Source organism: Eurypyga helias, unplaced genomic scaffold (assembly GCF_000690775.1).
Source record: "Eurypyga helias isolate BGI_N326 unplaced genomic scaffold, ASM69077v1 scaffold37839, whole genome shotgun sequence".
Lineage (NCBI taxonomy): Eukaryota > Metazoa > Chordata > Aves > Eurypygiformes > Eurypygidae > Eurypyga > Eurypyga helias.
The window spans coordinates 4,970-30,306 of record NW_010274663.1 but is presented as its reverse complement, the minus strand read 5'-3'; the positions used below and the strand labels follow the sequence as shown (position 1 = coordinate 30,306).

At 40.8% G+C, this 25,337-nt stretch overlaps 2 protein-coding genes across 2 annotated transcripts in view; one reads left to right on the top strand and one right to left on the bottom strand.

Annotated features, from left to right (window-relative positions):
• NF1 (neurofibromin 1) overlaps window positions 1–9,566 on the top strand; it is a 45,952-nt gene extending 36,386 nt beyond the window's left edge. The window contains exons 31-37 of the mRNA XM_010159872.1: window positions 647–782; window positions 5,234–5,296; window positions 7,203–7,361; window positions 8,205–8,302; window positions 8,442–8,588; window positions 8,982–9,128; window positions 9,452–9,566. Of these exons, the coding sequence (XP_010158174.1) occupies window positions 647–782; window positions 5,234–5,296; window positions 7,203–7,361; window positions 8,205–8,302; window positions 8,442–8,588; window positions 8,982–9,128; window positions 9,452–9,566 (865 nt within the window). The remainder of the gene's footprint in view (window positions 1–646; window positions 783–5,233; window positions 5,297–7,202; window positions 7,362–8,204; window positions 8,303–8,441; window positions 8,589–8,981; window positions 9,129–9,451) is intronic.
• Window positions 9,567–18,934: 9,368 nt separating this feature from the next.
• On the bottom strand, window positions 18,935–20,254 carry OMG (oligodendrocyte myelin glycoprotein). The gene has a single exon (XM_010159871.1). The coding sequence runs from the start codon at window positions 20,252–20,254 to the stop codon at window positions 18,935–18,937; it is 1,320 nt and encodes a 439-aa protein (XP_010158173.1).
• Between the last annotated feature and the right edge of the window lie 5,083 nt (window positions 20,255–25,337).

Below are 25,337 nucleotides of genomic sequence, written 5' to 3'. Positions count from 1 at the left end.
CCATCCCTGGAAGTGTTCAAGGCCAGGCTGGATGAGACTTTGAGCAACCTGGTCTAGTGGAAGGTGTCCCTGCCCATGGCAGGGGGGGTGGAACTAGATGGTCTTTAAGGTCCTTTTCAACCCAAACCATTCCATGAGTCTATGAATGCATGCATGTTGTGTGTAATTTTTTTTGCTTTAATTTCTCATGTCACTTCAAGTCTTGGATTAGTAGCTGTTGTTCTATTGCTTTGATTTATCTCTAACTCTTAGAGGAACTTGAAGTATTTGTTTAGGTACCTTACCAAAAGATAGGCCTTTTTAAACATCGTTTAGCACACAAATATCTGTGTCTACCTCAAAAATTCCGTTCATAGAGACCATCAAACTGATAGTGCAATCATCAGTTAGAATTCTGTAGGTGTGTCTTTGTATGGAGTGGTGTGAGAGAATCCCAGTTATAGCTGTCTGTTTATTACTGAGTTTTAAATGACCTTATGTTTGTAACTTATGGTTTAAAATGTTGATGGGAACTTTTGTGTGAACCATCATAAATATTTCTGTAAGATTTCTATTTACCCTGGAAAACAAGGTTACCACCAAACATGTAAGTACAGCTCATGCCATTTATTTGATTGCTGGCCATACATTTATGGGTCTGTTTCAGGCTGGAGCCTGCAGAAAGCCTTGAGGAGAATCAACGGAGTCTCTTGCAAATGACAGAAAAATTTTTTCATGCAATCATTAATTCTTCTTCGGAGTTCCCACCACAGCTTCGCAGTGTGTGCCATTGTTTGTACCAGGTATGCCTGCAGTGCTTGCCTGCCCCTAAACTTTGGGCTTTGTTCCTGTAATCTGGCAGTTTGGAGCTTGGTCAAGTAATGGGTGGACAGTGGGTATTTCTTAAAGACTGTTTTCAGGCGTTTGTCAAATAACAGGAGTCTAAATGTAGAGACTGAGTGGGGTTTTAAGACCAATTGGTTGGCAAGCAGGAGGTGACTAAACATGTTTGTTTTTTTAAAGAGTTGAATCACAGCTAAGAACTCGGATGTAATGAGGCAGCAATAGTCTCTGCTTTGGCTTCTCTATGGGAGACTAAAGATTAACTAGGGAGTTGCCAGTTATACTTGCTTTTATCAGTATACTGTCTGGGCCATCTACAGGCAAGACCGCAAAGGGGAACAGTTAAAAATAATCACTGCTGGGTTGAGAGCGTGCAGAAACAATTCCATGTGTTTTGAATATGGAACAGTGTGCTTGTGTACTTTTTATATAGGGTCAGTTATATTGGAAATAATGATCTAAAAGTCTTATGGATCACACTTTTGATAAACCTTAACTCTGTGAATACAATAGCTGCCTGTGCAGTTACTGACTCTAGATGGTTGCTCTCTGCATAAAAACAGAGGTAATTTCTTCAAGAGCATTTATCTCTAAAGTAAATTTTCCCAGAAATTGTCATAAAATTGAGGTCGTTGCTCCAGGATTATTATTTGGTCGTACATTACAGGTGGGCACAGTGTTATACTTCTGCCTTTGCTGGAAAAGCAGGTTAAGAAGGGTGTAAGATGAAAAGAAACCTGTATGGTGTTCAGTTGGGCCACATTAGTTACAAGTCCTAAATTTTAGAAACTGTGGATTGAAGCTGAGTGTAATGGAAGAAAATAGATGTATAAAGTGCTGTTGGCTGTATTTGGTAGAGAATTGTTTGTGGTTACATGTTCTTCCCTAAAGACACTGCATCATTCAGGCTGTATGCTGGTCACACTCGTGTCATGTCTCAGGATCATGTTCTGAAAGCAGGAGTCTCTCGGTTGCTGTGGATAACTGAGGAAAGCCATACAAGTTGGGAAGTACTGGGATCCTGCAGATGCTCTGTACTTTTGAGGGTGATAGGTCCTTGTATTTGAGAGGTAGAATGACAACAGGAATACATTTTGGTCTACAAAGCAAGCGTTCTTCTGTTGGCTATGGGCGACTGTAGCCTGTCCGAGGTCCTGAGTACGCTGTTGTGTGCCCAAGGCTGCTGTACTTTGATTAAGTGGCTGACCAGACATTTTGCAAACACAGAGTATTGAGAAATTCAGCAGGTAAATAGGAATAAAAGATAAATATATTTGTAGAGCTCTTTTAATGAGGCAAATTACAGAGACTGGCTTCTGTTTGTGGCCAAAACGTTAGTGCTGTCACACAAACCTTGGAAATTGCTATCCTGGGACCCCCTCTTGCTTGTTGGTGTTATCATTTATAAATGGTGCTGAAGGAGAAGAAACCTTGCGGAGTGGTGCACTCTCCCCTGTGGAGTATGTTCTTCTGTAGTGGAACCCTCCTGGCTGCCTCCTGCTGAGGTACCTGCATTCCCCAGCCTCCATCCCCAACTCCTCTGCTCTCCCATCGCTGCTGCTCTGTGGCAGCTCAGCAGCAGGTTGCTGAGCCCCATACGTTTCTGCGTGCGGCTCTTGCTCTGTGTTTCTGATGGATTTGGCTGCTCCTAAAACTAAAAAAAAAATAGAAAAGAGACTGCCCTGAGGGCTCATAGAATTTCCAGTCCTGTTGGAGAACTGTCCCAGAGGAGCTGTACGTGGCAGAAGAGTTGAGCTGTGGTATCAGTTAGGTGGTCTGGACTTATTTTTGGCCTTTCAACCACAGAGTCTGTATCTCAGGTCTAAACTAAAGCAAGAAAAATAGGTTTTCTGAACTGTGCAAGCTAATTATGAGCAATAAAAAAACCTATACGCAGTGTAGTCTTCGTTTTTATGGTGAATGCTGCATTAGCAGGCAACTGCTGCGATTCTCCACACTTGGGAGTGAGAAACAGGGCATTGTATGTTGTGACTGTGGCTCTTGGGTTGTTACTGGGAGCTGTTGGAATGAATTAGGCGTGCGAATGATGTGCCTTTGCTGCTGTAACAACTTGTATAGATGACTGCTGAGGTCGTCACTTTCTCTTTCCGGCAGTTGTTGTGTTCAGGTTGGGGGGGGATGGTTTTGGGGTGTTGTTTGTTTTTTTAAATCAGGAAATGAAGGGAGCAAGTTGGTTTCCTTCAAGTTCAAATGGCCACAGTCTCAGACACTGACTGGGAATGTATTTGGGTGTTACTGAAAACGTCTCATGCAACCTCGATTGTTGCTTCCATGACCTGACGTTATGTTGTCCCACATCTTTTCCTAGAATTGCTTTTATATGCTGTTACTGGACATAGCGGGTTCGGTTCTGTTTCAGTGATACATTGCTAGAAATTATTTCCAAGCAAATAATTTTTAATTCCTAATTGAATTGGAATTACTTAAACATAGTCGCCAGTGGGCAGGGCCAGAGATGCTTCTGTGGAAGCACGTTGGGTCTATTGGCTTTATTCTTGCCTTTACATAGTTTTGGTATCAGTGGTGGTTTGTTCCTGAAAGAGGTGATTTACTGGCAAATACACAACTGATACTGAACTTCAGTGTTTACTATTTTAACTGTTTCTAGTAACACATGTGTGTGTACAAATGATTGTTCATCACAAATAGTGTACTAATTCATTCTGTACTTTTCAAATTCCAGAGAGTTTTGAAGAGTCTGGCCTTTATCTGAATGAAAGTACAGTTAAAATCAGAATTCTTTTGGGTATTAATCCATTTTTATCTTAAGAACCAAAACGGTGATTTTTATACAGCAACCTCTTTTTTTAGGAGGTGAATGTGTTTCATCCCAACCAATAGTGTAATAGTAAATGAGGCTGAATTTTGCAGTGTCTTTTGATGTTTACAGTTTGGACGTTAAATCTGCGTGCAAAAAATACTAGTCAGGTGCCTTCTGTAAATGGTGTTCAGCTAAGGTTAATCACTGCAGCAGCATCGTGGAGACGGCGTGTGTAGTTGGGTATGGGGGTGTGCGCTGGCTGGCGTTCTCTTTAGGGGAACACAGCCCTGGTAAGTGTGTTCGTCTGGGAACATCGTATAACCAGCGACAGTCACCCTTGCTCACTGTCGGGTAATGTATGTTCAGGGGCGTTGTGTGGTCACGAACAAGAATTTCTGCTGGCTCTTTCGTAAAAAACACAAACACACGTGATTTTTCTTAATGAATAGAGAAGGGAATTTTACTTCCTTCAAATGCAGTAGCCTGACACGTAGAGAATTTATCGTTTCTATGGAGTCAGCAGCCACATACCAAGTCAGAAATGCGGCAGGGGCACCGTTGGTTGGGTACGAATAGGTCCTGCACTCGTGTGAACTATTGAAACTGAGCTTGGTTAGCAGAATAGCTTTTACTGACTGCTTTGGGGTTTTTTCTTCTTTTGCTTTTCACTCTGTCACATTCTTAAGTTGCAGAAGTTCTCTTCCCGTTCCAGTTTGTGTGATACGCTCAAGGTTATTGGTCCGGTCGATGGGTGCTTGCCCTCAAACTGCCGACTACTGCCCGCTTTCTATCCATACAGCTCCAGGTGTTGCTTGCTGGAGGGCTTCTCAGTGCTGCTTTACCGCTACGGCTAAAGCGAAGGGCGTAGGGATGGGCTCCCAGAGCAAAGTTTCCCTCTGCACAGGGGAGCCGAGCGCAAGGCTGATGTACTGCAGCTTTGCTCAGATCCTGGTGGGATATACGAGACAATGTGATGCTTCTTGCTGGGTCCCTTTGCATTTAACTGAAGTGCAGCAATCAAATCAAAGCACAGTCAAATCATGTATCTTGATTTGGAGATCTGTGATAAATTGATGTGGACCTACTGGCTTTTTTCTTCCTCTTTCCACAGAGTATTTCATGACAGTATTTAGCTATTAAAGTAGTAGTAACCATGATGATTGACAGATCTAACTAAATTGAAGGACACACAGAGAAACATTGGGAAGATTTAAAACTCTAAATTTATTTTTAAAGTAATATGTATTTCAAAGGTATAACACTTTACTATTTTTACTATTAAAATTATTTGGGGATGGTGAAATACATTTCAAAGCTGAATATACCATTTGATGCCCAAGATTGTGTATCATGAGCACATTCATGTGGTTTGACTTTTAATCTAGCCAGAAATAGTAGAAATGATTGAAACGCAACATTTTCTTGTTCTGTATTTAGTGCTTTGTAAATAAGATGTAATGAAATTATGGAATAAAAACTCCATCATCAGTCTTTAGTTTATATATTTCATTTTCTGTTGGTTATGTTTGTTACATTTTACTGTGTAATTTATGTACAAGTCAACATTGGTTTTTTGTTGCTGTATGTAGTTGGTGCTGTGACTTGTTTGTGCTCATCTCTGTTCTGTAGGCAACTTGCCACTCTCTACTGAATAAAGCTACCGTAAAAGAAAAAAAGGAAAACAAAAAATCAGTAAGTTTGGAGACCTTTTTATTAGCCATTTCTTTCAAAGCACAACGGAAATCTTTTGCTGTTTGTTCAAAACATCTTCACTTCAGTCTATTTGACCTCACTGTAAAATCATTCTACTAATTCTGGCACAAAATAGCTTTCATTTTCAATTAACACTGGAATTAAGTTATATTTAAAATATTCTCTGTGTGCCTATTTGAGTAAACAAACCCCATTTTTAACATTACTGCTTAGTATTTAATATTCTGATTCTTCTACCCTTGCCACCATCTTCGAATTAAAAAAATGTGGAAGAAAAATGTTTTCTTCAGTTTGGGGGAAAATTGAGTCTGTTTAGTTGTTTTAACACTTTGGTTGATAACTTGACTTCAGCTTGTATCCTGGGAGAAGCACAGTTAGTATACATGTGTTACTGAAAAGAGGCTTTGTGACTTGGTTCTGATATAATTTCTTTCGTTTGCCTGTAAGAAAGCATTAAAATTTAGCACTTGTATTGATTTGCTGACAGAAGCAAATTTCTCATTTGAAGTAACTTTCTGTGTTAAAGAGTTGAGACATACATCTTGGGAGAGAGTGATGTAATTAAAAGTTAAGAATTAGCCTTTTATTTGACAGTGACCTCAAAATATTAAGTATGAATAAAAGAGGCAGAATGGAAATCTAGACTTCTATTAAATATTCCCTTATTTTTTGCTGTAACTAAGCAGAATTGTAATCATGTTTAAATGCAAAATCTGTGTGCAGAGTAGTATTTTACAAGAAAGTACTCTCAGTAATTCCATCACAAGGTAACTGAATGAAGTTGCTACTGAACCAGGGAGATTCTTGATATGTTATGGATGTACTGATGGCTTTATCCGTTTTAAGCGTGATTTCAGATTGCACTACTGTTTTATGTTTTGAAGTATTTTGGTAAAATGGGATTCGTTTGAGGTTTATTTATTTTAAACAATATAACAAGATACAATGCTTGCTAATTTTGTTCCATGAAAAGGTAGAATCTGACTTGATTTGATTAACCATTGTTACCCATAAGAAAAAACACAGATATTGAATCTCTATAGAAGCACGTGGAGTATTTTTAACAACCTTATTTTTGTCAGGGACCTTTAACTTTTCAAAGTCAAATGAAAGCTATCTGGAGAATAAACTACCCTCTTAGAAGTAATGCATAGTTGATTTCCTAAAAAGACAGGAGATTTCTTTTTTCTTTCAACATTTTCAGAAAAATGCTTTTTTTTTCTAGATAGCAGAGAACAATATTTTGAGTCTGGCCAGTGTATGCATGGGCAGGGAAGTACACTGGCCACTCTGGTCGGTTCATTCTGTCTTTCCTCCTCTGCAGATCTGTTGGGATGTGAAGGTTCTGAAGAGTATTTCTACAAATATCTCCTTCCCACAAATTTAAAATTACTCCTGAACTTTACAGCATGAATCTTATAGCTAGAGAGGCTCTTGTGATCAGTAGTGGAATTATAAATAGCAAATCAGGGACCCACTCGTTTATAAAGACGTGCTGTATTTGGCGGGAGGGCTGTGCGCACCTGAGCAGGTGGCACTTGTCTGCGTCCCCGCCAGCTGCAGGCTCCTGGAATGGAGTGGTTGGCGCCTCTGAAAGGCACCTTCTCAGAGCTGTCCGACAGCTCTGGTAGCAATTTCACCCTAGCAAGAAGGGTGGTACGAGAGCGGAACTCGGCAGTGTCTGATAGCCCACTCGCCCCTTACTCTTGCTTCCCTCTCGTTCCTGATTGTCCTGTGACACAAGACCTGTCCGGGCAAGAGTCCTACTCCTGTGTGCACTGAGCGTGATTGGTATGGAAGGAATGCTTGGATTACCATGCAGGGCTTTTCTCAGCTTGCTTTCTCTGTAATGCAAAAATGTTCTTTATAATTCTCAACTTCATAGGTGGTTAGTCAGCGATTTCCTCAGAACAGCATTGGAGCGGTTGGAAGCGCGATGTTCCTTCGGTTCATCAACCCTGCCATCGTCTCCCCTTATGAGGCAGGGATTTTAGATAAAAAGCCTCCACCAAGAATTGAAAGGGGATTGAAACTGATGTCAAAGGTGAATCAGTCAATATTCTTGTTTGGCCATACTGTACATTCTACCTGATTCGGTTCTGTTCTTTGCTTGACCAGTGGGAGAAAATTTAGGTAAAGGAACAACCATCATGTTTGTTTAAAGTGCAGTTCCCATACTGTGTTCGTACATCATGACATTGATGTTACAGCTCACAGCAGTGTAAGTACCAGGAACAGTCTGTATCGGGGAGGGGGAAACCACTTTGCCAGCATGGGATGTAAGGTAACAGGATGTCTCCTGGCTCTTCCCTTGAACTTCTAACCTTATTCGAAAGCCAAGAGGCCATGTGACTTTGAGCACAGGGACAACAATGGCAGCCAGATACTGAGTTCGTACTAGCGCTAAAGAAATGATTTTTCCTGTCTTTAATCTCATTCGGTATCATTTCCTGTAAAATCAGAATGAAAAGCAATCTGACGAGGGCGTACAAATCCTGTGGCCTGTGCATATTATCCATTTTAAATGCTGTGGGGTTACAGTTTTCTTCAAAAGGGCACATGCTATTGCTTCTACAGGTCTGCGTAACTTTCAGAAGAAATAGCTAACATTTTAATACATAGTGGTTTTGAAAGAGGATTTATTTTGGGGTCGAAACCCAAATAAAGTTCATAAATAGGTGAAGTGTTTTTTTAGGATTTAAAAGTGTGTGAAGGAAGATAGTTTGAAACTGAACGTATTTTGAATTAGTTGGCTTGTTGGCCTTGTTTTGTCTTGAGGTTTCACAACAAGTAAAAATTAGTATTTCTGGCAGTGAAGCTACGCTGAGTACCGTAACAGTTAATACATTAAACCTTAATGTGTCTTTACCATCTTTTTATGATTTAGATACTTCAGAGTATTGCCAACCATGTCCTGTTTACAAAAGAAGAACATATGCGGCCTTTTAATGATTTTGTAAAAAGCAATTTTGATGCAGCACGAAGGTAGGCCCGTTGAAACTTCCAGAGAGTCTGTGGCATGTAAAGAGTGAGCAGAGTGTGTGCTTCCAGGCTTTTAATTTGCAGAGTCTGCTCGCCATATTTCCCTTGTACGCTTACAGTTATTACTGGTTTTGAACTGCAGGTTTTTCCTTGACATTGCATCTGATTGCCCAGCTAGCGACACTGTCAACCACAGCCTGTCTTTCATCAGCGACGGCAACGTCCTCGCTTTGCACCGCTTGCTGTGGAACAATCAGGAGAAAATTGGCCAGTACCTTTCCAGCAACAGGTAAGGCTTCAGAAGAATTACAGAGAGGGTGGGAAATGAATATTTGGAAATTCTTTCAGATGCTTTTGTTGTTGTTGCTGAGAATATCACGGCTGAGAAATCTTAACTTTTGGGAACTTGTGTCTTGTCGACAAGCCGTTAGTGGGAACATGTCCAGCATCTTTGCTGCCCACTTCACTGCCAACCTTTTGTGCAAGTGTAGTTGTCTCTGCTTTTGTAATAATTATTCTTTGTGTAGCAAACATTTTTCTTATTTCTTTGTTGAATACTCTTTTTTTTCTTCAATTTAAAAAAAGGAAATCCAGCCTGTTCAGGGTAAGGAAGGGTAGAGGGCAAAAATACTGGAATTGCTGAGTAAAGGCCTTTTTCTTTTAAGTAATGTGCTGTTTCTAGGGACCACAAGGCTGTTGGAAGACGACCTTTTGACAAGATGGCTACTCTTCTTGCCTATCTGGGTCCTCCTGAGCACAAACCCGTGGCAGATACCCATTGGTCCAGTTTAAATCTCACTAGTTCCAAATTTGAAGAGTTTATGACAAGGTAATGATTTTATCACACGGGGGGACACACTGTGGTTTTCTGGACTGTAGCACGTCAGGCATTATAAGTAGTTATTGTGGCTTCAGCTTTCATTTTGAAATGGAGTTTTAAAAAAGTTGAAAAACCTTTTCAGTTTCTCAGTAGATTTTAATTTCAAAAATTAAATTGAGAACCAGAGACAGCAGTGATGTTTGTGATGTAACAGAGGTTCAAGATTGTGTGAACTTAATACTTTTGTTTAAAGGTGCAAATAAACAGGTTTGTGGATTATTTTTTTTTTAAAGGCAGTTGTGAAAACTTGATGTCTATGTACTGCTTTTTAGGCATCAGGTACATGAAAAAGAGGAGTTCAAAGCACTGAAAACACTAAATATTTTCTACCAAGCCGGGACGTCAAAAGCTGGCAATCCTGTTTTCTACTACATTGCTCGGCGGTAAGGAGTCTTTCACCTTCCCTGTCTGAAATAAACACATAAAATCAGAAGCATCAAGTGTGTATAAGAAAGGGAGACCAACTTTATAACAAGAATCTGGAAATAGCTTATTTGTCAAATTCTAATTTTTAATTGAGTCCTTCTGGAATTTTGTACAGACACGTCAAAGTGTTTTTTCACCCTTTTTAAAGACCCTTGCATTCAGGCTGGTGATGTAGGGAGGAAATGCTCACATTCTGTTACATTGGTTGCTGTGGAAGTTCTCAGACACTTGCTCCTCTGCCAGCTCTTAGGAAGACCTTATGTGCAAAGGCAGTGCAGAGGTGGAGATAACATTTGTGGGGATGAGAGGAAAGTGCCCGTGCTTTTTGTCAGTTCTGCATTTATGAATCTATAAGCTCGTGTTACTCCAAGGAATACGAAATAACAGTTTCATTACATAGAAATTGGTAAGAAAACAAAATTTATCTGAACTTCTTTCCTATGATTTATGTCTCTGAAATAGAATCTGTATGAGAAAACATTTATCAAAGTCAGCCTTTTACTTTTCCTTTTGTTTGGGAAATTGCCTTCCTTTAACTTGTCCCCTTCACTACATTTTCAACACCCTCCATCTTCTGGGGGAGCGAAAGAAAACGAGATGAGTAGTACCACTTGTCTTCTGTCCCAATTTTCTGTCTTCAAATGCCGTACCACATTAAATTAGGTTATTGTGTGTATCTTTCACAATTTACAAATTGATTGAGAAGAGGGATAGCTTCTGGAAATTTTCCTTTCGGAATATTAGTGATCGTTGTTGAAACAATACCACAATCGTTTCGTTTTCAGTGAAACGTGTTTCAGCGTATCTAGTGTCTCATGCTGCTTTCTGCTTTCAGAAAACACTGAGCAGCATGGGACTTGCAGAGTGACTTTACTGGGATATCTGAATGTTTTGTGTAATTCTGTGCTAGGAATGGATGTATTGAATTTTGACTTGGAGCACTGCATTTATGCTGGGCAGTAGGAAAAAAATATCAGTGATGCCTTAAAGGTTGAAAGGGAATACAGAGTTGATGGTAAAGTGGGTGTGTACAGTGCTGAAACAGAAATTAGTTTGCCTGTCTCCCGTTTGTTTGTCAGGTCACCTTTTCCTGGAGATTCCTGACACTAAATCTGCACACAAGTTTCAAAAGTTTAACTGAGGACAAGTTTTTACGTGCTGCGTTGTGTAGGGGACTAACTCATGCCAACACTTGGAAACTCCATATCCTTGGATTAGGAGTTTTGCTAAGGTTGGTTTCTGCATAGGGTTAAAAAAGGGTATATACTCGTGGACAGCATCTATCAGCTGAAATAAATGGTTTTTTAAAAAGCATGCTGATTGTTTTAGACAACATAACTTTATGCAGTTGGATGTCAGTAGATTTTTGAAGAACATACAAGGCATTATGTTCAGACCCCTTCTGAACTGGTTGTACTGCTCTGGTGAAAACAGGCTGATTGTGGAAATTCAGGAATAAAAATGGAAGTTTAGAAACTCAATTTTTTCTCCCAGTTGTTGTGTTTATTTACTGTGGTAATGGAGTAAGCTGGAAAAGTTGGACTATTGCAAATCAGGAGGGTGAGCTGGTGTCTTTTTATCTGCCCGCTCCCACCTGCATCTCCTTTCCTCCCCTCAATTCCATCCCAGTAATTTCAGAAAGTTTTTCTGAGACTCATGCTGGTATGTGTCACGAGACAAAATAACTTCTCTTTAGGGTTAGAAAAAATAATTAACAGGTGTACTTTCAGGAATTTCAACTCTCTAAGACACCCTGCCCTTTTCTAAGGAAAAGACAGGGTGGTGGTGGCCCACCACGTGTCTCCTGGGTTGTGTTGAATATACGACAACAAAAGTCTTAGTGTATTACTATTAGAAGTGCTGTTGTTGCCTTGCATGGTTAATCTGAGTATGAGGGCCTCTTTGAGAGAGATGTCGTCAGGGGAGATGTCTAGTGGACACGAGTAGGTATTGGAAGGGAACTTGGAATGCTGGATAGCTTAATTTGAGGCAGGAGGGTGGTCTTTCAGTGTCTGTGTCAGTAAGTGTGGTGTGTTTTACATGCTCAGCAGGAGGACTTGGTTGCAGTTGAAGGAGAAAAGGGATGTTGACTAGTTTTCCCCAGAAGTAAACTGGTGTTTTGCTCTCTGTTCTGGATTGGTTTCTGTTGTAAGCCACTGAGCCAACAGCATTAGGGAGCCTTATGGGAAACGATCAGTTGAAGTGTTTGTGCTAAAGTAAACTTGTGCTCTAGGCAGAAAGTGTTCAGCATCATTGCTCCTGTGAGGAGGATTTTGCTGCAGGGGGTGGTTTGTTTGTGTTTGGTTTGGTTTGTTTGTAGCTTTTTCGTCTTTGGTTTGGTTTGTTTGTAGGTTGTTTGGGTTTTGTTTATTTGAGGTTGGTTTGGTTGGTTTTAGCAAGATACCAGGTGTTTAACCCTTGCCATACACAGTTAGAAGAGAAGGCAGTCTTTTGAATGCTCTAAAAAAATTGTTTGCCATGTTTTTCTGCTCCAGTTGTTTCCATTAGACGCTGTCTTATTTCAATTACAATAAAACATTTACATTGTTATCTTCTGTTCAGACAAGAAATTAGGCATAAAAATGCCAAGAATAGTGATAAGCCGGCTTTAAAAAAGTTTCCTGTGTCTGACAGCGATCCAAGGCATCCTTATGTACGCTGTGAAGACTTGACATGCAGTGTGTTCCCTTCATCTGCAGAGCAAGAAATGGTTATTTCATCTGTAAGGAGAGAATTGATGGAAATAAATGGATACAAGAATGTGCAACACATGCTTGCTAGGCCTACATCACTTACCCAGCTTTTCCTTAAAAGCTGAAAAATAAAATTACGCACTGCCTGCTAACTTAGCGGCGTTGTGTCTGTGAGGCAGCTCGCGGGCCTAGTGGTTGTGACTTACTGGTGAATACACGTGATGTCAGCAAAAACATGGTGCTGTTTAGTTGCTACAGGCTACTTGAGTATTTTGAGCTGAGGCCTGCAACTGTTTATCTGTAAATCTGTCATAAATGAGAATGACCTAGTGGTTATTTTGTGTTCACTCCCATATTTGAAACTGTGACATTTACTGTTGGCTGCTCCAAGGTGCAGTGGAACTGTAAGTGTGATTTAAGTGTGGGTGAGTAGAAGGGGAGTGTCTTGGACATTTGGACATAGACACTAATCCTGTCCCTTCAGCACTACGTGGTTTGCATCTCAGATTCTGTGCAGCAGAGTACCTGAAAAGGTGGTGAAGAGAACTTAAGTCTTTAGTAGTTGTTCAAAATTCTTGTGTACTGAGGATAAGGTTGGTTAAGTTAACACATAATATCTGTGTAAGAAACCTAGAAGTATTTTTGGGACTACATGTAGTTAGGAAATGTATAATTCTCACACAATCAAACACTAGTATCTTGGCAGAAAGGCTGGGGAATTGATTAACCCCTCCGTGGAACTTGATTGTATGCATCCAAGAATGAAGCTGGTGACACGTTTACAAAAATAGGTAATCTGGCCCTGAAACGGCTGTAGTATTGTTCACTTTAAAGTATGTGTACTCCTGGTCACTTGTGGTGAGTGAAGCATGCTGTGCTTCACTACAGCTGAAGGAATAGTGGTGATAACTGTTCATTATGGGGCTGAATTCTGCAGAGTATCTCATCAAGTGCAGGGGAATTTGCTTTTCATAATTATCCATAAGGGTTATTGATGAGAACTGTTAGATTCTATGACCTATATCTTCATGCCCTTTACTTATAAATAATTCAAGTTTTCTTTCTGCTTGCTTCCTTACCTGAGAACGTATAGAGTCTTTAACATCAGTAAATACTGATTGTGATTTGCCTATGTACTATTCCATGGAAAAAGGTGCCAGCTCTGTGGGTGGCTCTTTGTACCCAGATGCTTGAGAGTAAACCTTTCCAAGTCTGGACAAGCCAGTGATGGGCACTAATAAGTCTAGTATATAAATAATAAAGCAGGATGCCACCTGTTTGTTGTGTTAATAGCTACTGAGTGTAACTATAGTAATCACAGGGCTGTTCTGCTATGGATGTATATTGAAATTTGGCTGCAAAACGTGTCCTCACGAGAATTTGCCTGTTGAGACAATAGATGCAAAAATGGAAAAAGGAGAACCTTAAATAGAAAGTGCTGTCAAGGGCTTTGTGATTATGAGCTTACTAGTAGCTCATCACGTGGAGGGGTAACACAACTTGAAATGCTTGTCTATCTTTTTTTCATGTTCTGACTTGCCCAGAATAACATAATCTTCATCGTTCTGAACCTTCTTGTATTAACTAGTAGCTGTTCAGACAGTATAAAATTCCCAGAATGGGAACTATTGACTCCTGCCTATCTCACCACGATGTATCTAATTCCATTTACATCACGATGAAACCTGAGAATACTGATTCTGTGTGTAACTCAGAAACTAAGAAAACTACATTTGAAGTAGTTTTACTTGGCAAAGTAGTGTGGACATTAGGTTTAGTAACTGATGCTTAAGGATTGTTGAATTCAGCAGGGAGGAGTGGCTGACTAAAAATAAAGCTTGAACATCAGAGAATAGTGGAAGTGAATCCTCTTTCATAACTGACCATCTGAAAGGCATTTGGAGGCAAGTTTGCAGAAGTTTGCTGTGGTGTTTTTCTAACACCATGTATGATCGGGGTGTTCCACCCAGCTGGTGGTTCAACAGTCAGCAAACTGTCTGCTGTTGAATTGTGGTCTCGGGGTGAAAAGAGACTGTAAATGAGCTCCAGAATGGCCTCTGATCTCCTGCAGATCTACTGTTCTTCAGGCTTTCAGGAATGGAGATGATTTCCCTAGTTTGAGATACTGAACCCTACAGATATTCTGGTGGTTTAGTCATTGACCACGCTACCTGGCAGTTGAAGGGTCTGAGAAGTTGTCTTCAATAAAACACCATTACAAAACGTGTTCTGGGGGTTTTTGAATGAAAATAAAACTCATTTCCTCAAAGGAAAATGAAAATTGAACCGTAGTGCTCATGGTGCAAATCAGATAAGAGTTCCTGTGCTGCATGAAGGGGTGGTAAGGAGCCAATTTCTGTACATTTTATCTGGGTACAGAATACCTAATGAAAATATTGTTATGCTTTGACATAAGCCTTGCTACTAGGCAGTATAATGCTTGCCTTTGCCTCCCTTTCAATTGCTTGCTTTCTCTTCAGCAGCTGCGTAACAGTTCAGCTCTCCGTGAGGCCACTCTTTCAGACCGAGCAGGTGGGATTTGCTCTGCGGTGATGCTCTGACATCTTTTCTGCTAATAGCGATGTGGCTACGTGGTGCTTACTGGGGTGTTTGCCCTGTGGTTCTGAGCCAGATTTCACTTCTTAAGGTGTGAAATGCTGAAAGACTGTTCAGATTGGAGCTGCCAGGATGTTTGAGGGCTTGTAACAGGCTGGGGTTTTTTCTGGGTTTGGTTTTTCTTTCTTTCTTTCTTTTTTTTTTTTTTTTGGTGGTGGTTTGAGATCTTGTTGCTAGGGCATTGTTGAGTCATTTTACTGATATATATCTGGATTGGTTTTTATCCTTCTTGGACTGTGAAATTGAATCCCTTCTGTCATTTTTCTTCACATTTTTGTTTCCTGAGCAACAACCTGGCTTCCAAAGCCAGCGTGCTTCTGGTTTTAATCCCTGCACTGTTGCAAAAATGATCAATAAATCAATAAATATTGATCTGGAAGTACTGCCAGTATGTTTAAAAGCTGATCCCAAACTAATTAATAGGAATACAAATGTCTGAGTTATTGCTTCAGACCGCAGCTATCCCGACAGCAGTTTTAACCTTTCAGAAGCAGGCATATTGCTACTACAAGGTGCACTGCACCTTCTTTTGGGTATTTTGAATATAGTCCTGCAATGCTAATAGTTATTTTGGAAAAAAGCATTTCTCTGAGAACAGATGATGTATGATGGATTGGATGACCCGCATGTTTAGAACGACACAAACCAGTGCTGTCACGCTCACATCCCTGCCGAGCAGTTTTAGTTCAGTTTAACTGCAGTGTTGCCAAGCAACAAGTGCACGACTCCGCATTTGCCTGCCTACTCCCTGCTCCGTTATCAACTCATTTGTATTCCAGAAAAATACAAGGAAACCTAAATCTCAGTCTGCGTTATTGAAAGCAGTCAGACTAAGAATCCCCCTTGCTTGAACCTACCACAGGCAAGGTTTGGACAGACAGCATAGCCCTAGAATTTGGGAGAGCCATCTTGCTTTCGTACCCATCTGCAGTATTTTCATTTCCTAGCTTCCCAATCCTGTACATGTATTTGGAAAATCCCACAACCCCATTTCCACTTCCAGGCTTTGTCAGCATGCATGTCAGCCAGTCACGATGGCAACTTGCAGTTTGCCTCAAACAACTTCGGGAAAATGGGGTTTTTCATGGAGTTGCTGTGCACTGAAGAGTTTCATGGGTGAAAGGTTCTCAGAGTATTTAAAGTCGGTTCCATGTAGGGTTTTTTGCATCCAGCAGGACTTGCCGTCCTGGGTTGAACTGGTCCGCAGAGACACCTGTGATGTGGTCTTGTCCAGTCGAGCAGTTGAGTCACAGCACCTCGTTTGTGATCGCGGTCCTACCTTGTAAGATAAGCTGCTTTAGACTGTGTGGGATGAAACCATGGGAATGGGGTAATTCTAGGAAATACCTAGATCTGAACACAAGTAGGTTGATACTCTTTGACTCAGTCAGTGCTTAGCAAATACTTCGACTGTCCAAAGAGTGCGGCACGCGGTGACATTTTTTTAATACTGACCATAGTTAGTGGAATTTAACAATTCTGTGTTGGATTATTTAACCTAGGGAAAATACATAGAATTTGTGGAAGTGGGCAACTCTTTCAGACTGCTACTAACCTCATTATATGACGAGGCATTTCTGGCCGTGGGAGGTATCGCGTATGTATGACTTATGGTCTAAGTTATCTGGGCTTCGACTGGGGTAACTACTTGTCCACCTAAAATGTGTATGAAATGTCTTTGGTTAGGGGAGGGCTTGAGTTTTCTGTACTATTAAAGTATATCCTTGTATCTTTCAGTACCTGAAGGGGCTACAAGGAAGCTGGGGAGGGGGAGGACTTTTTACAGGGGCCTGTAGTGACAGGACAAGGGGTAATGGCTTTAAACTGAAACAGGGCAGATTTAGATTGGATGTCAGGAAGAAGTTCTTCCTGCAGAGGATGGGGAGGCACTGGGACAGGTTGCCCAGAGAAGCTGTGGATGCCCCATCCCTGGAAGTGTCCAAGGCCAGGCTGGATGAGGCTTGGAGCAACCTGGTCTGGTGGAAGGTGTCCCTGCCCATGGCAGGGGGTGGGACTGGATGGGCTTTAAGGTCCCTTCCAACCCAAACCATTCTGTGATTCTATGAAATATGGAGAGTCTTTTATCGGAGAGGCAGAAAGAGCTACCTTTTTCTTGTGGATAGAGGAACCTTAGCTGTTTGCAAGTTCTGAGTGTAGGAAAGGGAAGGGTAGACCTTATGTTACTATTATCTCATCAGCTTATGAATGAACAATGCTAGTGATATTTCAGTATGAAAATAATGTAATTTGGTTTAACCATAATTTTCCCTTCATAAGACATTAATATTGAGCCAAATGTCTGCTTGAAATGGGTTTGTATAAAATATTACCTATTCAGTGATATTACTGTGCATATTCGAAAATAAGCAGTGTCACTACTTCAGTTCCATACAAACATAACTTTATTTTTCCTTAAATGCCAATGAAATAACTGTACAAATTCATTGTGTACCATTTACTGTTAGAAATTAAAACACATTTCAGGTTATAGAAATACTGTTCACAATTGGTAAGTTGTGATTTCTCTGATACCAGTGGTTGTAAATGGTCTACAGCCCTCTGACACCTAGGAGAAATAGGTAGAGGACTCCAGTCTTCATAGTGAGGTTTTCTGGGTTTTGCAGCACCTTCATGCTACAATAACTGGAAATTAAATGGCCTGAAATGAATGGAAAACATTGTATAAAAATTTGTAATATTAAGTGAATAATACTTTTTCAGTGAACTTGTTCTTCAGTTTTCATTTCATGCTGTTTGCAAAACTTCATCTGTAGTATATCAGGTACCTTTGCCACATAATTTGGATTATTTTCCTAGAGTGGACAACCATGCGTGCAACTATTTCTACTCGCTGATGGTGCAGATGTCAAGGAGAATAGCATTCATGCTTATCCTTATAAAGCAAGGATTTGGGCATGTTCAATGCCATGGGTTGGATTTATTTTTCTTTTTAAGTCACAAGATTCAAGGATTGTTTCAATGACAGCTTGACAACTAATTGCTTAATTGATTTGTTACATAACGTGCCTTAGAAAATGGCTGATACTTCGTTTTACTGATCAAAAAGTAGCAGCTTGATACATTCTGGCTGATTTGCGATATTCTTTTAAGAATAATATATTAATGTTTCAGATTTTTGGATGTCACTTGACATAAGAGTTCCCTTTCAGTAGCTGGTGTAGGTAACTCCTTGTTGTTGGAGAGTGTCATGGCATTGAACATCTTGTGTTTTCCTCTACTTTTATCTTTTTTTTTTTTTCCCTTAAATATGGAGAGTGAGAAATAACTTGCCTGCAGTTTCTAAGTCAAGCCAGAGCAAAAAGATATCGGCCCTCACCACTTCTCCCATGCTGATGTTGGACCATGTTGCCTTCTCGGTTTACGCCCTCTAGTAGACATCATGGCACTGTCATACTTGGCTCCTAAATTCAAAACTGTTGTTCTTCATATTTAAAATATCCTAATACATATGAAGCAAACATAGATATACATGCTAGCAGTTTTTCTCAGGAATAACTTCTGATTAGTGAAACTAATTAGCTAGGATTAGTTCCTTTATTTTTTCCCTTCCTTTTGCATGTCGTCATCATAACTTACAAAGAATCTGTGCTGCTATATTACAAGAATTGCTCACTGGCAAGTCAAGCAAGACAATGCAGATATGATACAGGCCTTCTGTTTTTGTTTTCCAGTTGTTTAATGACAAAATCATACATAAAATCAGTACCTAAAATTCTGATGTTTTATTCTGTGCGAGTGAAATTAAAAATATAAATACAAAAGAAGCATATTTTTAAAAACAAAATCGTAGGTTAGTTTTACTCAATTAAGACATATTAAAATAAGTAGCAGCTTAGTATCGAGACATTAGTGTGCAGTTCTTTAAGAACTGTTATGTTCTTTAGATCAGAGTCAAAGCTTTCAATTTCATCTGTTTCGATTCACTGTTTCACCTGGATGTCTTACCTCCGGCTGTGTATCACAGAAGTAAACTCAGTGATTTTCACAAGACACCAGCCCTTAGCCAGCAAACATTGCCACTGCATTGAGCACTGCAGCATAAACCACATACATCTCACAGATACTTGCTTTGGAGGGCACGTGAGTATTCAGAATGTTTGTGGTGGATTCCTCTTTCCTGAAGGTAGCGGTTGTGCTCTGAGGCATTCTGGAGTAGTTGGTTGGCATTCCACTGGTGATGCTTAAAGTCAGCGGAGTCGTGGATGATCCTGTTGAATGAGTTAGGCTTGAGTTTACATCGGTTGAATCTTTGATGTAGATGGTGTGTGTGGCTGCTGCCTCTTGAGAACTGACCTTCCCAGTTGTCCGATCTTCTGGGTAGAGGAGAAGGGGTCGGTCTGTGCTTGTAAACAGTACAGTTTGGCTTAAGGTCGCCAAGCTGGTAGCTTCTTTCGCTTTAAATTGTTTATGCATTTTTGTCATTTTGGTTGCCTCAGTTGCCACTGGAGAAGTAGCTTTGCCTGCTGCCTTCATCCCTTTAATCGTGAGGCTGGAGTCTGTAACCCTGGGAGCCGCGGCCGTTGGCGTGGCACTCATCCAGAGCACAGATTGGTTAGCACAGGGAGCCCCTATCACACTGGCAGCAGTCCCCTGCACCCATTTAAGCAAATAAGGGATATTTTGTTTATCGCTGCAGGACCATGGGTTGTTATATAGCGTTACTACTTGCAGCTGAAAGAGCTGGTCAAAAGCCTTGTCAGGAATGTATGTGAACTTGTTGTTGTGCAGGTAGAGGCTTGTAAGTTGTTGTAGTCTCAGCAGCGTTCCTGGGAGTATCTGGGACAAGAAGTTGTTGGATAGATCCACCGTCTCTATGTTGTAGGGCATATTGGTTGGAACTGTCCAAAGTTTGTTGCTGCTGAGATTGAGAAACTTGAGGCTGCTCAGTGTGTTGTTGATCAGAACAGCTCTCTCCACCATATTCCTGGAAACATCGAGCACTTTAAGATTCCACTGGTAAGCTGTATCAAGTTTCTGAAGAACTTTAATGTTGTTGTTTATGGCATATAATTCCCATAAGGACTTGGGCAGATGAGCAGGAACATTCTTGAGCCAGTTATTTGAAATATCAAGGGTCCTCAAATTGGTGAATCTCGTTAGCTGATGATCGAGATCTACGAACTGGTTAAAGGACAGATTTAAATATGTAATGTTGTCTTGAAGTCCATGTGGCAGTATAGTTAAGTTTCTGCCTGAGCAGTCCACATTCCTGTCATTTCCTGAGCATGTACAGTTAGAAGGACAGATACCCAAACCAGTAGGTATGAAAAACAGAAGGACCAGCAGACAGGTAGATGTATTCAATGTCTGGTATTCCATTGTTGCCTGAAAATAAATATACCAAAATGACACCCTTTAAATCAATGTAATATATTTTGTTTCTTTATAAGGGTTGTCTTTGCAATGACCACTTGCAGGAGAAATTAAGTAAAAATATCAATAAACCCCTTTGTGGCACGGTCCTTTTCAGAATTGTTCAAGAGAGACTTTACAAAGCGTCCCTTCATAGTCTGTCATGTTGTCTGGCAGAATGAGACTTGTTTTTTCATCTCCCTTTCCCCCTCCAGCTCAAATGAGGGCTTTCTTCCGAAAATGCAAGTCTCTTCCAAATGTTATACAATGTCTGCTGCTTGTTTTTAGTGATTTCAAGCCTATATTATGTTTGGAATAATGTGTTCTTTTATACAGGATGAAAAAATGGCTGTCAACTCGATCTGCTTTACAAATCTCTGCAGTAATGTAGCAGTCCCCCCCATACGTGCATGCTATTTGCTTAAAGTAGAATTGGTTAAAATACATCTGAAATTGTAAGGAATTTAGTTTGAAACCCGAATTCCATGCTCATGCTAGCATGCACATGACTCTTTTTCCTTATTAGAGTCAAAGCTCGGAACACTTGTTTAAAAGCTGAATTAATGTTAGTAAGACATCTCTGACACTGCACCAAATTTCTGGTGCAAGCATCTGTCATCAACTACTAAACTCGTTCTTATTTCTGTCGCTAATTTTGTAGTAGGTTCTTGTGATGAAAAAAACCAAAACCCAGCAGCTTACCGTAAATTCTTCTGCAATCTCAGCACATCCTTTCGGTGAAAGATTTAAGCGTAGAGGTCGTCTTGTTCTAGAGAGGAGCTACAGTTGCTGTCTGTGGATTGTGCTTGCCTCTTCAGCTGCATCGTATTGCTGCTAGCCGGGGCTCTGCAACCACCTGATCTGCTCTACGCTGGAGGACTGCAGAGCTCTCCGTGCTGACTCAAATTTATTGCAAAGCGAGCATATTCAATAAAACGGTTGGGGTTGATAATTTCAGTCAGTTAACTTCTCCGTATCTATATTTTATGCCCTGTTAATGCATCAAAGCGTGACATAGAGGATAGATGACACAAACAGTACCAAATGACATTTCTGTAGGCTGTTTTAGCTTAAGCTGTGATTCCATTTCAATGATCCTGTTTAAAAAGTCACGTTAAGTTTCGTGTTCTTTTTTACCTTCGATTAACCTCTCCTCCTGTAATACAGGTTAATGTTAATTTAGGCTTTGCATCTTAAGCCTTTTTTAAGCTACGCTGCCAGAATATCTTCTCATCATTTTAAAACGTTCAGTTTTTTACTCCTCAGATTAGGCTATCGCTGTACTGTCAGGTACAGTGTAGCTCAGTTTGCAGTATTTTACAGATTTCTAGAGCAAAACTTTATCTGAATTTCTCCAAGCAATATGATAAGAGTGGATATCATTTCTAGCACTGTTAATATTAACAATGCAACAAGCCTTTTAAAAAAAAAATCATAGTGCAATTGGGATGCTGTTCTTCAGGCATACACAACCATACAGCATATATCAGTGTTCAGAAAAAATTGTAAATCTCTTTTCCCATGTCCATGGTATACACAGCAGCCTGGAATTGCATTTGCCTAATGTACAACTTCAATTCTTAGTGGTAATTTAAAGATTTTTGAAGTTTATTGTTACAGTATGTGCAAACATGTGCACCCTGCTCCTTCCCCAGTCAAACTCAAAACTGCAAACTCCTAGGCGTTTTGCAGAGATCTCATGGAAAGCTAGCTTCAGCATCAAGCAGCTTTTCTCTAGAAATTTAAACATTCAATACTGGTTTAAAAATAAAAAAATAAATGAAAATTGCCCCTGAGACCACCCTCCTACTTGCCGCCGGAAGGTTGGCTGATCAAGATGGCATGGCAGTGACCAGGGCGGTGAGCTTTGCTTGTGCTCAGGGCCCAGAAGGGAACATGGAGAACACTTGGGACACATTGGGTTAAAGGGAACTGACATCCACGCAACACTGAATTAATTTTTAACGCTCATATTAATAATAGAGGGCACTCTGAAAATACTCCTTCAGAGGAAGAAGTCAGTGAATGGCCACAACTATTTCTGCTGATCATAGAATTATCATAGCCCTTTGCCTGGGTGTTCTGCAAACTGTGTATTAGCCGTGAAAGCCAGAAGTATGTAGGTAAAAGAAAGCCTCTTTGTACTCGTTCAAGTGTGAGTGGCCACCGTAGCTCTTCACACCCGCTGTTCTCTGCTTTACCCAGCTGCAGTGTGAAGTGACTGGAGGTTTTACACCAGTAAACTTTGCGGCAGGGTTTGATCTAAAGGAGATCCCGTTGCTGTTAGTGAAGAACCCCTGATGGCTGTGAGGAGGATGGGTTTTGGATGCCTCTGATCCCGTTACCACGTTCTTACCATTAATGTGCAGAACAGGGGCCCCTGCATGAAAGATGATGCGTGTGCGTGGGGAGGCATTCAGACTTTGTTTTGAATTTGAAGCTTTGTATCTAAGCAAATAGTTGTGCTTAAGTGACCAAAACATCTTTGACTTAGAAAGCTTTATTAAAATTAACTTGATTTCATTGCATTCGCTTATACAGCCCCGTAGAACAAACCGTTTTTAGAAGCTCTGAGTACCTCTGAAGCTGTACTCTCGACAGCTCCACGTCTCTACATACATGTATTTCCTGACACACAAAGGTATGCATACTGTCTTCTGTAGTCTCCAAAATATGGAATCACTAGTTGTTGCTAACTAGTGGGCTAAACCATTTTGTATTTTGAAATGATTTGCTTCAGGCAGAAGCAGGTTGTTCCCTTTTGTGAAAGCTGAAGTTAGGAAAGGCTGGGGAAATGCCCACGCTGTGGTCTCGCTGTTCTTGCCTACCTCGACTTCTCCTTTTTTCTGTTATTTGAAGAATACTTCACTTCAGAAAAACGTGAAGTAGAGTGGAAATCGATTTTGGCTCTCTACTGCGGGTGTTCTGGCAGCGGCAGCTGGGGCAGCGGTTCGTGAAGCTCTGGCATAAGTAACTCGGGTGGCGGAGGCAATTGTTCCTCTGCTGCTGAGGGCAGCTCCTGGTACTTGCTGAGGTCTGAACTGTGACCCTCCACTGGTTCCCTGAGCCAGTCCGGTGGAGGTGGCAGGTCCGGGGCTTCGGGTGAAGCCGCTGGGGAAGGACAGGAGTCACGTGCGGAGCTTGCTGTTTCTGGGCTGGGAGATGGAGGAGCGTCCGTGTTGGGAACCGAAGGGCTCTCCGTGTTGGGAACCGAAGGGCTCTCCGTGTTGGGAACCGAAGGGCTCTCCGTGTTGGGAACCGAAGGGCTCTCCGTGTTGGGAACCGAAGGGCTCTCCGTGTTGGGAACCGAAGGGCTCTCCGTGTTGGGAACCGAAGGGCTCTCCGTGTTGGGAACCGAAGGGCGCTGCTGGTGGAGGCAACTGGCTGTTTTCATTACTGGTAGTGCAGTTGGGTGGTTTCTCTGATGCAGTGGGATTCTGCTGTAAGTTTGTGTCTTGTTTCAATTTCCAAGGCAACATAAATAAAATTGATGAACGTTTGGGAGCCTGGTCAGATTCCATAAAGACATCTGGTGTGTCTCCATCCGCAAACGGGGAACGACCTGCCCAATTTGAATCAACTAGAACTGGCCTCTTGCAGCATTTCCACAGAAGAATTATAATAATAGCCACTATCATACTAATCAAAATGATGCCAATTATGAGTGCTGCTATCCAGCTCCCATCGCTAGATTCCGCTTTGGGGAACAGCAGGGGTGTCGTAACAGTCACTGCTCTTCCAGATTTGTGTAAGCTCAGTACAGTTGCTTGCAATTCATATAGAGGAGCTTTGTCTTCTGCTGCACTCCAGCGACTGGTGTACGTGTTTCTTTTATTCATAGAAGTGTTGTGAGGTACTGCTGTAGAAAGTGATTTCCAGATTTCTCCGTAGAAGAGAACCAGTAGTACTTGGTTGCTGGCCATTTTCCTGCAGCCTCTTAAAATTTGTCCTCTCCTATAGCAGGAGTGAAATAGAATGTATTAGCTTGAAAACTGCGGTGGTTGTGTTGGTACACTTTACTGACACCAGACAATTTTACTATAATACTACAGTAGTGAAAATAGTATTGGACTCTGTATAAAATTTCATGTCTGTTCAGTTTGCGAAGTCAGCAGGTTTGTCGCTGACTTTGAAAACAGATAGATTGTCAATGTTATTGATCATTCTAATGAAGTGGCTTTGAAGAGAATTGTCTTGATCATTATTGCCTTTTTTTCCGTCTTATCAGAAAAAGGCATCAGCAGAGAAGTCCTAACAGTGTTTCAAAACAACAACATTTATCAATCATGTAAATGGTTGGGGACCTGGAACAGAATAGGAAACACTCGCAGCAGCGTTGACAAACAGGATTGTCACGAGTAAAGAAAACTCTCTTGTTTTGATGGATATCAGCTGAGACATAAGTAAAAGGCTCTTTACGGTTCTCTTAAACTTTTATTTCCTGTTCTTGCCTCTCTTCAGCAGTTAAGGGCAGAGCGTAATCATTTTTGAAAAGTTTCCAAATACTGATGCTGTAATGGAATGGCATTCTAATGTCAGACTGCTTTGACAGTAAATTCCTGCATATGGAACGCTTGTTGTGACAAAGGTGATCGTGTTAATGTTAAGTTGTTGGCATGAAACAGATTTCCTGCCCCGCCATCCTGTTTAGAGTTCAGGTCTCTGAATGTCTCTGTATGAAACAAATCATAAAATACATCCACTGTGTAGCAGGTTTGTATCTGAAATTACTTTCATGCAATTTGAGCTAATTTATTAGTTACTGTAATGCTAGTAATGGGAAATTAATATGCAGTAAATCCTTGGGATTGCAAATATGCAGAATGAAATTTCGGATGCAGCAGTGTAAACACCTATGAGTAAGAAATGAATGCTGCTGGAGAACATTATGATCTAAACTTTAAGGTTTATAACAGGTAAAAATGATTCAATTTAATTTTCTTCTCCTCTCTTTTCAAAATCTAGTCAAATACTACTTAAATGTAAAGCTGATGATAGTTCATAGTAACGACATCAAACAGCTTGTGTTTGAAACCCTAATACTTCAGAG

Coding starts and splice junctions, on each gene's coding strand:
- OMG (XM_010159871.1), bottom strand. CDS start 20,254: ATGGAATACCAGACATTGAATACATCTACCTGTCTGCTGGTCCTTCTG.